Below are 13,541 nucleotides of genomic sequence, written 5' to 3' on the forward strand. Positions count from 1 at the left end.
TGGAAACTCTTTTTTCTATATCTACTTTATTTTTTATGTAATTTCTTTTTTGATGGTTTGTTTGTTGTTTTGTTTTTTTTCTGGAGGGTGTTCATCTTCCCTGGAGATTAATAAATTTGTTAGTTTGGTGAACAAAATAGGAATAGAGCACTAAATGAAGTAATACTCTTTAATGACTAAATACTCTTTAATGACCTATTAATAAATAGTAAGTAACTAAGGTTGTTCTCTTATCAGTGTTGACAACATAGTACTTATAAAGATGATGACTGAATCCAATGATTCATTGGATTGATGACTGAATCCAATGATCCATTCCCCTCTAGAGCCTAAGCTTGTTGTTAGTTAGATTTATATAGCTATGTACGTTAGTCAGTCTTAAGGTAGTTAGACTGGGACGCAGGCTTCCTTTGCAGCAGAGACATTTAGGTCCATTTCTGACTAATACAACCGTGGAAACTGTGCTCTTTGCAGTGTTTATTCAAATTAGTACTTGCAGGGAGAATGTTTTTCTCTCCATTTCCCCTCTTCACTATTTAAGCTGAAAGCTGTTGTCGACACAAAAGCATACTTACAGAAATTGTTCATGAGCAGACTTGCAATTTAAGTAATGTACTTAACTGTCGTAGAGGAAAAGTTGCAGAGCATTCTTCCATTTTAAGAGTTTGCAAAGATGCTGATTTGTTTGTTTTCCAGGAGAACTGAATGCTTTGCTGTCTGGGCTGATGACACAGGAAATCCCTGAATTTTATGCTTTTTTATTCTCTCTGATCCATAATATTTTGCCATACATCCTGTCATCTTGTTCCAGAATGCTTTTTGCACCAAGTTATCTGTTCCTAGAAAAATTTACTCTTGTCATCTTAGCCAAGTTACTGGAGATCAGTGTCTTAGTTATGACTTGTGCTGTTTGGAACAAAATACCAGACATAGCATATGCAAACTGCAGTTCTTAAGAAGCCTTGTAGCATAGAGAACCAGGTAGAAACACGAGTCTCTTGAAGAGACTGGCACTTGGATTATCTGGCAATGCTTGGTTGCTCCTAGAAAAAGATCTACTTCCATGTGTCACAGCTGAATTTACAGTGTTGTCAATGTATTGCATTGGAGAGTAAGAACCAGTTGGCAGCAACCATCTCACTGCATGTCCCTCCCCTGCCTCTCCTTCTACCTTCTGCACTCACACTCACCCCCCATGCTTTAAAGTAGTATGCTTACATCTTGAGGTAACTCCCAGGTCATGGTTTTACTCAAAAGTTGTGAGGTCTGTCAAAAGCAAGTACCACCCCTGGAATGATTCTGTTGTCCACAGTTATCTTTAGCAATAAAAAGGAGCTGGTGATATTTTGCTTCAGAAAATACTATGCTGTGCTACAGCAATAACACCACTAATAGGAGTTAAAGTGAAAATTCTTTCCATCGCTGTAGGAGGATAAAAAAAGGTATGACAGTATGTTATCCCATCGTCACTGATATGATGAAGCAGTCCACCACACTTTGCTCTTGTGCTTAGTGAGTCTACAACTAATACTCTGCTTCTTGACTACTCAGTCATTGTACCTCTTATGTATCTTCAGTTATCAAAGAGAAGTGTCTGAATTCTCCACCCATATTTAACTAGAAGTGCTGGGATGAAATATTCACATGTGAATTGCATTTTGTGTCCTTCTTGAAGTGTGGACTTTACTCAACAGGAATCTTTAAAAGAACAAGTGTCCTTAATTGCACTGTTTTAAAGCAAAACACTTAGCCTCTGTGTTTCTGATGGGTGGGCCATGCTGATTACAGTATTCATTAAACATTCGTGGGGTTGTTTTGAAACATCTGCAAGATCATGCACTGCAATAATTCATTAAGAGCAAGACGAATATTGGTGACATCTTTTCAGTGACCTTTTGAAATGGCTGAGTGAGAAGTAGCTTGCACTTGTGATTCTACTGGAGTAATAATTAGCATGATTTTCCTTGTAAGTACAAAATGCACTTTCATCTCAGAATCTGCTGCCCTGGCCTCTGTAGTGTTGAGCAGAGAAGGTCATCTGTAAGCAGAGCTTTGGGGAAAACAATTTCAGATTTTTATTGCTTGTGTTTGGGCTGTTGTTCATACTTGTCTGCCATGCAAGAGGTGTTTTTGAGCTAGGTTAAGTGTTTGTGTGTTTGTTTCTCTGTCCATAACTTCTTAGGCATATATAGGAGTAAACTTGTCATCTGTTTGGCACTATTCTTCTGATATTGCATTTGCTATATGTGGAGCCAGAGATGATGAACAAGGAATCAGTTCATCATCTGTGTCATTAAGATTCATATTGTTTGTGGGTCCAATACTGTACTTGGTTACATCAGTGTAGTCCCGAAACACTGCTCATAATTATTTTGCATTATTTGGAGATTCCGTAGTTGTCTAATTTTAGAGAGGACTTTAATTTATGTTAAAATTTTTACATGCCCCAAGGCTCTCTATTTTGGTGGTATGGAGAAAGTTTGAAAGAATTGTCATCAATGTAAACCAAAAACACCTCAGGCAACTAAATGCTTGCCGGTTTCCATTTTGTTATTCATTAACTACTCAGTTATTCCTCTCCCCTCCTCCCCACGAGCACTTCCCCCCACCGCTCAAAAAAACCCACTAAGGAAACAAGCACACCACAATAAAAATGCTAATAAAGAGAGTAGTTCCCAATAGACCATAAGAGACAGCATTTATAACCCCGATAGAAATGCCAGTCAGCTTTTTTTGATGTAAAGCATCTGTCTCCAAAAGGAAATGAAGGCAGGCCTGTTTCTCCTTTCAAGTCTCTGAAGTAGTAGGTGGTGTCATTTGTTATACAGTGCTACAAGCCCCATGTTATTGCACTGGTAGCTGCAGACTGCCTTTGTTAACGTACTGAAAAGTTTTATCAGCTGTCTTTAATAGAAGACAATATATGTGAAGATAAACTATAGCAAATGTGTCTCGCTCTCATCTTCAGATCATCATTTATAGCTGTCAGGGAACGATGGCACTGAGGTATATAATCTTTCAGTCACCCAAAATTCTCACAACTGTTACAATAAACCATCGATATTGGGGTGGCTGATACCCTAGAAAATTAGGCAGCAGTCTTTCCAAAATCCTGTGCACTTCCTCATTTGAAACATGAAGGAGTTGGGATGAACTTTCAGCACTACCTGAAATGAGTTATCAGTTCACATAACTAAATGTATAATTTTCCATGGATACATTTGTTTAGAGCATTAATGACCTAAAATGTGTTGCATCTCCAGGAAAACAGGAATGATGTCTAGATGTTGAAAAGTTTCAAGCTGAGTTAAAAGGCATGCAGCTTGTTCTTTTTCTAGATATTTTTGTTGCTTGCTCTAGTGAAATGATAGATCAGATTGATGGCAGAGGAAGTTTTCTTAGCTAGGCGTATAGTCTTACATATATGACGCTCTTTAGAGTACTTGATTAGTACCATACACATACCATGTTTTCAGGGGTGTGTGAAGGAAATGCAGAGGAGTTCTGGAAGCCATATGAGACAACTGTGTTACTTCCCACACAATAAGTTTGTGGATGCTGTAGAATTAGCCCTGAGCACATTGTAACGTGCATCTTATTTGAGTTCTTCTAGGTTTTGTAAGATTTGTCTAGGTGCAAACATACGCACATAGTTATATTTCAAGTGAGAAGACAGTTCTGTGTCAATAACTGTGCTCTTGACAAAAGGTGTTTGATTCATAAACTCTCATTAGACAAATTGGAGGAGCACAATTAGTGGGAATGGACCATCGTACTCATGATTTGAGAAAATTCTCTCAAACAATATTAAGTCTAAAAATAAATGAATAAATACAATACATGGATATTTAGACAGCCATCCATATACAGTGGAGCTGTCTTCAGATCATTCTTCACTTACATGAGTTCAATTAGCACCTGGAATATCTGTAATTAAGGAGTGTATTACTCCATAATAAAATAGTATGCAAGACTGGCACTACAAAGGTGGAGCTATGATAATGGGGCTGCTGATAGGTGTTGTCCATAGCAGAGATAGATTTCAGGCGCTTAGTTTTCCTCCTCTGTACAGAATATGACTGAAGAGGAAATTTTAGGAGACTATTTAACTGGGAAAACTTTATAAAATCCAGTTGGGATTTTTTTGTTCTGATTTTTAGTAGAACAAAGTAACTGACTTAGGGGTGGTGAAAATAATCTGTAAGGGTAAAGCAAGGAAAATTAAATCTAAAAATAACATCTTCAGATTCCACTGCATTTGCATTATGATGTTTACAATAAGGAGGGCTGGACTCATTTTGTTTTGCTTAATTTGAAACTCTGAAAGCCAGTTGTTCTGAAAGTTTGATGTGTCGCAATTCTTCATGAGTTTCTGTGATGCATATCTTAATGGGTGAAAAGAAGCAGGAAGAAAGCTGGAAAAATATGAAATATTTGTAGGATATACAACTAAACAATTTTCTGGACAATATTTCCACCACAAAATTTAGGTTTTGGACACAAGAATTATGGGGGGGGGTTTTGAAGCTTGATTCAGAAGGATAAGAGTAGTAAGTTTAACTTGCTAGAGGAGAGGTTTGGAACATAGGTAAGTCTTCCTCATCCCAATGACTTCATATTACCACATCAGTCTGGGAGACCAACTCTCATGCATATTTTGTTGGCCTTCTACCTACCATATTTTCCTGACGTTATTGTCGCTGAAGGGTTTCTGAAACATACCAACACCCCCACGCAGTAGTCTGAAGCTGAGATTCCATGTGGCTTCACATTTTGAGTATTGCATTTTGATCAGAACATTGGTGAGTGGTGTATTCAGACACTTACCATCTGAGGCAAAACTATGTGACTTCGAAAGTGTTTCTGAAGTTCATTGGAAATGACAGTGACCTGAGGGGGACAATCATAGTGAACTTTGTGTAGTATTTTTTCTCCTTTTCCTTTGAAATGCAAGACACTGGCTTGGCAAATGCCTTTACTGTGCTCTCACTAGCATGTGAATACCTTAGGTACTTGCAAAAAGCTAAGTTAGACTGTTCAGCTTCATAAATCTGCTTTTCTGCCCTTGTAGTATTTGTTAACTCCAGTAACCAGGCATGCTTAATTATTGTGAACAACCTAATGTTTCATAATGGAATAATCTAAAGATGAAAAAATATAAACAAGAAACATTTTGTCTTAGCTAAAGATGGAAAATTGTTAGTAACATCAGAAGCTTTTTAATGGATTTGTTATGAAATTTTCACATCTTTGTTATTAAAATAACATGTTTCCGCCATTGTTAATTTTATTCAGTCGTTCATTAAGAAATAATTGCCACAGCCTGAATCTACATGGATATCCTAGAACCCCCGAACTTCCTTAGAATCTGAGAACAGATTGTATTTTCTACTAGTTATAATTAAGACAAAGAGAAAAAAGAGATGAGTTCCAATGTGTTAACTGTTCACGACGATTATAAACTCCTCACTGGCAATGGGTTGAATTAAAATTAAATTCCTGTCTTCAGTCCACTCTTGGATTACTTTAATTTTCTCTTTGAAACTGTGCTAGGCTGACATTGCCACATGTAAAGCTTTATGAGTTCTGTGATTTCTCATTAAAGAGAGAAGTCTATGTCTGTAGACACCAGAGCTTGCCCTGTTTAAAGCACAAAGTATACAGCAGCTGTTCAGAAACTTTTTCTTGTTATCTCTATTTGCTTAAATTGCTAAATTACTTCCATGAAAAGTCTGCAAACACAAGGGAATAATTTATTTAAGTGGAAGAAGATTGTCTGAAAAGGAAAATTGAAAATATTCCTAATATTTCTCCTTCCCTTTTTTTGTACCAGTATCCAGCTGCCCTAATGAATCTTGGAGCCATTCTCCATCTGAATGGTAAACTGAAAGAAGCTGAAGAAAACTACCTCCTTGCTCTTCAACTTAAACCTGATGATGTCATCACTCAGTCCAATCTTCGCAAGTTGTGGAATATAATGGAGAAACAAGGTTTGAAGACATCCAAAACATGATGATGAAAACTCTGAACTTTTTTTTTCTCATATTGGTTAAAACCATGAACTAGAACTTCCACACAGTTGTCCGATCAGAGAAGTCATTGGACTTGACTGCAAGGATCAGAGGTCTTAATTGCTGCTAGGAGAAGGTATTCCGCTTTTTTGGCATAAGTTTTTTTGCTAGATAAATAGAAAAAGGGAGACTTTGAGATATTCATGAAGGACTTGTTACCCCACATAAATATATAGAACCATAGCACTTGAGAGAAGGTGTTTTGGCATATTTGATAAATCATTGCAAATCCCATATTGCTCACTTTTGGGTGGGTACTTGAAATGTATACTGTCTTAGAAATACTAAGGGAAAATTGTACAGTATACACTAAGCCATATGGGAGTAAAAGTGGTAATAGTAGGTTGAAGTATTTTGCTGATACTGTAACTGATTAAAATGTATACTAAATCCAGTGTGTTTGCAGTTTGTCTTAATGCTGCTGTATCTCACTTTACGACCACTTGCTTACCAATTTCACAGCTGATATGGCCAATTTTTTTCAAACCTGTCACTTGTGATTAAATGACAGCATTCAAAATTGTTTACTGAGAATATGCATATTATTTCAGCTTGATAAGTTTTAATGCAGTTTTATTGAGATACACAGTCAAATGGCTGCAGGCTAGACAGAATGAGCAAGGAACTGCCCATATTCTACATCAGATGTGTATGTAGAGCGGTAAAAAACCCCAGAAAGTTCAGACGTGTGATTTAGCAATACAAGCAAGACTGATGTTTGCGCTGATATCAAATGAGTGTGGTCAGACTGTCGTTTTAAGGGAAAAAAAAGGGTATTATAGAACAATGTGTTTGACTCTCTTAACATTGCTGTCAGATAAGACCAACTTTAAACTGGACTCAGCATACAATATTTCTGCAATAACTCAGCCAAGTGAGATTTGAAAATATTAGTGCTTGGATATGCTACAAATGAGACTTAATGAGCAACTCGGAGAAAAGGGAATGTTATACATTGGTGAGGCTAGCAAATAACTGAGGGGACTGGATTAGATCATGCTTAAAACAATCTAGATCAAGAGAAATCTGTAAAGGTGGTTGCCAGTTACTTTTCACAGTGGTGGTGGTTTGAAAAGTATTACTTATTCAGACTCTAACCAAATATTAGCATTCTGTTTGTATTCTGACAAGTGTGGTAGCAGCAGAGCTGTCAAATGTCTAAATATGCTTTTGGTGAGGTTCGATTTATTTCTGTTTCAGAATGATTTGGCCTAGTTACTGTTTTAGTCTTCAATTTTTAAATGTAAAAATAATTTATTTTAAATTGCAGTGTATTGAAGCTTTAGTCAGTTTATTTCCAGGCGGTTTGTTAACTGCTTTCTTTCTTTGGAATAAGAATTATTGCTTGTAAGAAAATGTACTATTTCATTTAATGACCTGTTGGTATCTGCTTCAGTGTTCTTTTCATAATGGTAGATATGATGTTAAAGTGGTAGAGCACCTTGAACTGAAGCTTCTTCAGGATCCTCTGTTAAAAACTCTTTATTACTGAGAAAGGGTTTTGGGTTTTTTGTTGTTGTTGTTTTTCTTTTTTGCTTTTTAACTGTTGAGCACCATTCCAACAAAACTGTAGAGAAGAATACTTTGCTGTATTTATTTATTTATTACTTGACTGCAGCAAGGTTACTTGCCATTAACACAATAGTCTGTAAGTGTTGCTATTTCTTTTATTTGGTTTCCCTTGCATTTTTTGTGGTCAGTGTGTGTACCTAATGGGAAAGGGGACACTTGCGTTATACTCTACTTTCTTGGTCATTCTCCCCTTACACTTGGATTTTAAATCTGTATCAAAATGGAATGGGGAGTAGCTGTTTCAAAGTCAGTATAGTAAAAAATTGTAGTAGTGTGTGTTTCCTTTTCTTTCCTCTTGCTTGCTAAAATAAGTTGCTAAGTTTACAACTAGCCTACCAGAAGGGCCAGAGGGGCAAGATTGTTTGGTTTTGTGGAGTGTGTCAAGTTTTTCTCAAATAATGTTGTGGCTGGAAAAGCAAAATTGAAGGGTCAAAAGTTGAATTTCTACTTTATCATTGAAACCAGTCTTAGAATACAATGGTAGCTTGAACTTATTCTCCTGCTTTACTGAATATCTGGAAAAAGTATAGAAATAAATTAGATAGTAACTATAACTGCACTCAGTATAAATCTGTGGTATCCTGCAGCTTTATTTGCTCAACAGCCATCAAACTTTGATGGCTTCTTGGTCTTAACCATTCACTATGTTATTTGTCTCCTTCCACTTGTACTCATTCTTGTTTAGTAATCTTTATTCATTGCACAAAAGGGGGAAAGGGGGAGCACTCCTGTGATGCCGTGTCATGCTTGCATTGATAACTGGTTTTGTTTGTTTGTTTAAAAAAAAAAAAAGGAAAAGAAAAGAAAGAAAAAAGGACTAGCGTAAATTTAACAAGAATGTCCCTGAATACATTTTTTTAATATAGGTCTGGGCTTGATAACTTTCTTCTTTTGGGATAAATTTAAAACATGTTTAAAATATGTCTCTCTGCTCAGGGATTTATGGTGGATTATTGCAGACAGTGCTAAAAAAAATAAAAGAGCACAAGACAAGTTTACTAAATTAAAATTTTATTTTTTGAAAAACTGTTATTTGTATAAATTATCAGATTTGTAGGCTTTCCTTTTTGTAGAAATAATTGTTTATGTGCCAGATAAGAGAATTTCAATTTTGTTTTCAATAATAAAGCATTGATAACTAATACACTGTGCATTCCTTTATCTGTTACTGTAACAACACTTTTAAAAAAATTATTCTAATTTAGTGAATTATATTGACTGTTTTACGTATGAGAGAACTATATGGCATAAGTAGAGTACAACCTATCACAGCTGGCTTTCTTCTGTACTCTATTGCAATTGTACTTCAGCTGATATTTTCAAAAAGGATCTCTGGAAGCATTTTTAAATATTTCTACTCACTAAATCTTGCCAAAGGGGTATGGTAACTATTATATTTGATTGTTGTTTCTAAACTCTATGGGAATAAAAGCTGATGAAGAAGATATATTTATAAATTATTTTTATATTGACATACAGTAAAAATGCTTCTAACGTATAATTGGCTACAAAATCTGGAAAGAAGACTTTGCTTACATACATGGTCTGAGATCACCTTTCTCTCGTGCTGCAACATCACACGATCCATTTCAAATCTGCTGCCTTCCTGCTCAGGAGATGTTACGGACTGACGTGATTCTTTGACCTTTTGGGTTTCTCTTAATCTTCTGTGGACAGAGCCTTCTTAACTCAGTGGACATAACACTAATATATCCTCATACCTTCCTAGTTCTGTTGCGTTCAGGTCCTGTGCAGTGATAGATTTGCTCTACAGTTGAAAAACATTGATGGGCATGAGCAGAGCACTAGAGAGGCTTTGGATCACTGACTTCCAAATTCAACTGCCATGCCTTGTTTTTATCAAAGGTCACGCCTCGCCTTCAGACACGGTCCTTCCTTGCCTAAGTAGGTTTTGATGAAATGGCAGATGCTGAATACAGAGTATGCAAAGAATAATGTGATCTGCGTTACTCCTTTCTCATGGAAATAAGAGTCTAAACATGCTTGAACTCCCGCTCTGGCATCTTATCCCTAAACCCTTCTCTGTGAGGTCCTCTTCTGTCTGCCTTGTGTTGTGCTTCCAATGTTTCTGTTCTTCCAAGCATCACACTTTTCGGGCGGCAGGTACCTGATACATCCATCTCCCTTTCTGATGGAGGCACATGGCAGCTCTGCGGAGGCTTTTTATTCCTGCCATCTTACACAGGCCCATCTGAACTTGCTCTCTGTAGCTGGCACAGACAACTGTGTTACTTCTGGGATTTGAACTAGTATAAAGGTAAGGCACTAAGTTATTCTGTGTAAATACACTAGCTCATTTGGATCTGGCTTGGGACTCTCTGTTGTAGGCATTCCCATAGCAGCTTTGCCCGACAGGGGTGAGTGCAGGTAGCATGAGAGAGACTTTGCTGCTAGTTAAGTCTGAGAACAGGCACTGACAGCTGAGTTACTGTGTGTATTTTGCTGCATCCCTAAGGGTTGCAAAGGAGAGGTTTTAGTGAGCAAATCTGGAGATTTAGCAATAAATTGTGGGAAATCCGAAGACAATGCCGTATAATCACTTATCTTTTTGAAACTTCTATTTCTGATCCTTTGAAAAAAAGTAGAGCCCCCACTCAGATGTTATATAGGCTCCCGCAGTTGGACTGACCCTGCAATTAAAAAAGTTCCTGCCTTGCTTCACACAGATACTAAACATTGAATCTCTCTGAGATTCTGTAGTGTGACACTGGAAGAATGTGTTTCAAGGAATAGAATACATCCAGTGTTATGCAGGGGGTGGGGAGGGAGGTGTCAGGAGATGCAAACATTTTTGTGGAAATTAGTAAGAATTTGAGAGGCACATTCTAAAATGTTGTTTTGTTCTAACAGCAAAGAAGGAACCCCAGTATCAAGTTATGCTACGATAAACTACAGGAAAGGGTATGCGTCATTAAATATTTACAAAAAACCCCCACCAAATAAGCACAAAACCAAAAAAACCAAACACCAAAACCAAAAATACAGACTTGAAAAAAGTTCTAATTTGTTTTGGTGTAATAATAAATCAAAACCAAACATTACCCACCAGAAATGCTGGCCTTGGAAGACAGTATAATAGAGTTCAGGACGTAACAATATATTGCCCGTGAAAGACTGAATGTGTGCATCAAGTTATGCCGCTCGATGAGAAAACTTTTATGGTTACATTTGTGTTCAAATTTCAAATTGATGTTTCTCCCTTCCCCGCATATTTTTTGTTTTATCGTATTTCCCCCATCGTTGTGCCCTGGCTCTTTGGTGGTGCCACAGTTCTAGAGTCGGACAGCTTTCAAGGTTACGTACAGGGAAGCCTTTCAGAAGGGCAGAAACATCAGAGTGGACCTTCTAGAAATGTGTAAGAAAGATAAAATAAATCATGTGTGCTAGCTCTATACTCATTTATTTTGGATATAGTTTCAGTGACAAAGCGCAATTACATTTACTTACTGAAATTATTGAGCTTACAGATATTTCTGTGCAAGGTTTGAAGATTAAATCATTGTTTATATTTACAAATTTGTGTCAGTTTGTGTGCATTTGAGCACAAATTTATGTTTTAAAAAAACCTTAAGATTTCCTTTTGAAGAAACAGGTATGGAAGCCGTGTGCAGTGAGAAGAGTTGTGTGGGGTTTTTTTATTTGATAGAACTTTTGCATAAGGCTATCTTCCCTTGCATTGCTGGTCCCTTAGCTGCTGACGTTCTAGTTTTACATTGGTATTTTTGTTTTTCTGAAGCTCTGAACCTCATTGTATGAAGCAGTGTTCCTGCAGAGTTTGAATAGTTTAAGCCACAGGCTCTGTTTTGAGCTAAGCAGAAACGGAGCTTGGCTTTAATGGCTCAACTTGAGATCGGTTTTGATTTCAGGAATGAGTTAACCCAGGTGAACAGATTTTTCAGCCTGATAATACTGTGGTTTGCTGTACCAAGTAATCCCAGAAAGTAGAGATTATTTGAGAGGCTTTGTTTGTTTCTTCTCTAGATTTTTTCCCCCTCTCAGCAAAGCATTTTTTGTCCTTTTCTGGAGAAATATATTTTATTTTGTCTCTAATTTTCTTGAAAACAGATGTTCCTGCATACCCAGTATTTTTCTTTCTGACAATGAAAAATTAAAGTCGCATAGAATTGATTTATTTATTATTTTGTCATGTTTCTTGCAACCACAACTCTAAGTTTCTCTATGATAATGAGTGTATAATACAGTGTATTGTTCCTTATATTAAATCAATTCCCTCTTCTGGTTTCTATCCAATATGCAAAGCCAATCATTACAACAGTCACTTTTGCACACCCACAGTTTCTGGAATCCAGCATTACGCTTCCTATTGTGGCAGTGAATATTTTTATATGACAGTGTGAAGATGTAGGATGCTAGAAAATATGTCTTATTCCTGCTGTAGAATAGCATCTTTTCTTTCTTCAAAACAACCATCATTTCATAGCATTTTTTGTCCTTTGCTACTCCTTAATGAAAGAAAGTCTTTAAGAATTGATTTTTTTTTTTTTAATAAGCATACTTTTAATAACAAGAGATCTATGAATGGCACTTATGCCTTAAAATTAATGGATAGAACATAGTGGCTCGGTCATAAAAAAATAATCTATTATTTTAATTACTGTTCCTCCCTCTGAAATGAAGTTTCTCTGTGAAGTTTCAGTGGCAATTAATCTTTTAACTATATAACTGTAAATCTGTTTGTCTTTCTGGATTTTTTATTTATTTATTTTTTAAGAAATAAGTCACATCATTGTTCTCATTAGTTGAAAAAGTCTTTAGGATATTGTTGCATAGAATTTTTGTTTCCCCATTCTCTACTCCTTTGTTAGTTTTATGAATAATTTACAAACTAGAAGGGGAACTGCTTTCCCTGAAGCTAAAGGCAGAGAACAGATGTGGGTGTGAATTGAGCTTCTCCATCAGTTTTGTGCCTTATAGCCAAAGATGTTAAGAAGAAACAAAAATTATTTTGCTTTTTCACAAAGACTGTAAACTGTGGATGGGTTAGTAAGTCTCTCATTAATGTAGGTTTTAAGGCTTGATGGAAAGACTCAGGAATTTAAAATCTTGTCCACCTTTTCTAACTGTAATAGCTTGTCTTATAAGAGAGCACATTTCCGTCTGGATCTCTTCCGCCTTTGCTGCCTGTCCTTGTTCAATGTAAGAAGTACAGATGGGTCAAAGGAAGATGTATCACAGCAAATTCTTCAGATGGGTCAAACTTTTCTGCCTGCCACGTTATGACTAAAAAAACCACCAAACATTTTCTTGCTGATTTCCAAAAAATCAGAAGTTTAAAAACCCAAATGAAACTACTTAAATGAAAAGCTAAAAAACAGTATAAACTATTCTAAGTTCCTTGCAAGTGCTGTTTGCAGGCTTATCTCATGAGGTTATGACTGGCTTACAATTGGCTTCAACCTTCTAAGAATAACTTGGTATCAAGTCGACAGGTTTTGCACTTCATCGTGCTAAAGACATGCCTTATACGCACGTGTACACACGTATGTCCCATTGGCACCATCACAGCTGTTTTGATAATCTTCCTTGTCAGCGCTGCACATATTTACCCAATTGATTTTGAATAAGTTATTTACTATAAGGTTTATTCTATTGATATGAAAACTTTCCTCTCTTTGGCATGGGAAGAAGAAAAAGAGGTCAAGCCACTAGAAATGAGATGTGTACTGTTCAGGATTTTTGTGGTCTCTCAGTAGCAATATATAAATGTCAATTAGAGATGACCGTATAAAAGTAGATTTTTGTTTAACTCAGTGAAGCTCGTGATTTTGAAAAGAGAAGGAATCCTAGTCTCTGCAAATAGGATTGTTAGCGTTTAGATTTACAAACAGATTAGTTTACTCAAATGCTTTTTATATT

The 13,541-nt window shown here is 36.4% G+C and overlaps 1 protein-coding gene across 1 annotated transcript in view; it reads left to right on the plus strand.

The window, feature by feature from the left end:
• Positions 1 to 6,596, plus strand: part of TMTC2 (transmembrane O-mannosyltransferase targeting cadherins 2) — a 260,172-nt gene extending 253,576 nt beyond the window's left edge. The window contains exon 12 of the mRNA XM_075747904.1: positions 5,834 to 6,596. Within this exon, the coding sequence (XP_075604019.1) occupies positions 5,834 to 6,013 (180 nt within the window). The 3' untranslated portion in view covers positions 6,014 to 6,596. The remainder of the gene's footprint in view (positions 1 to 5,833) is intronic.
• Positions 6,597 to 13,541: the final 6,945 nt, after the last annotated feature.

Source organism: Balearica regulorum, chromosome 1 (genome assembly GCF_011004875.1).
Source record: "Balearica regulorum gibbericeps isolate bBalReg1 chromosome 1, bBalReg1.pri, whole genome shotgun sequence".
Taxonomy (NCBI): domain Eukaryota; kingdom Metazoa; phylum Chordata; class Aves; order Gruiformes; family Gruidae; genus Balearica; species Balearica regulorum.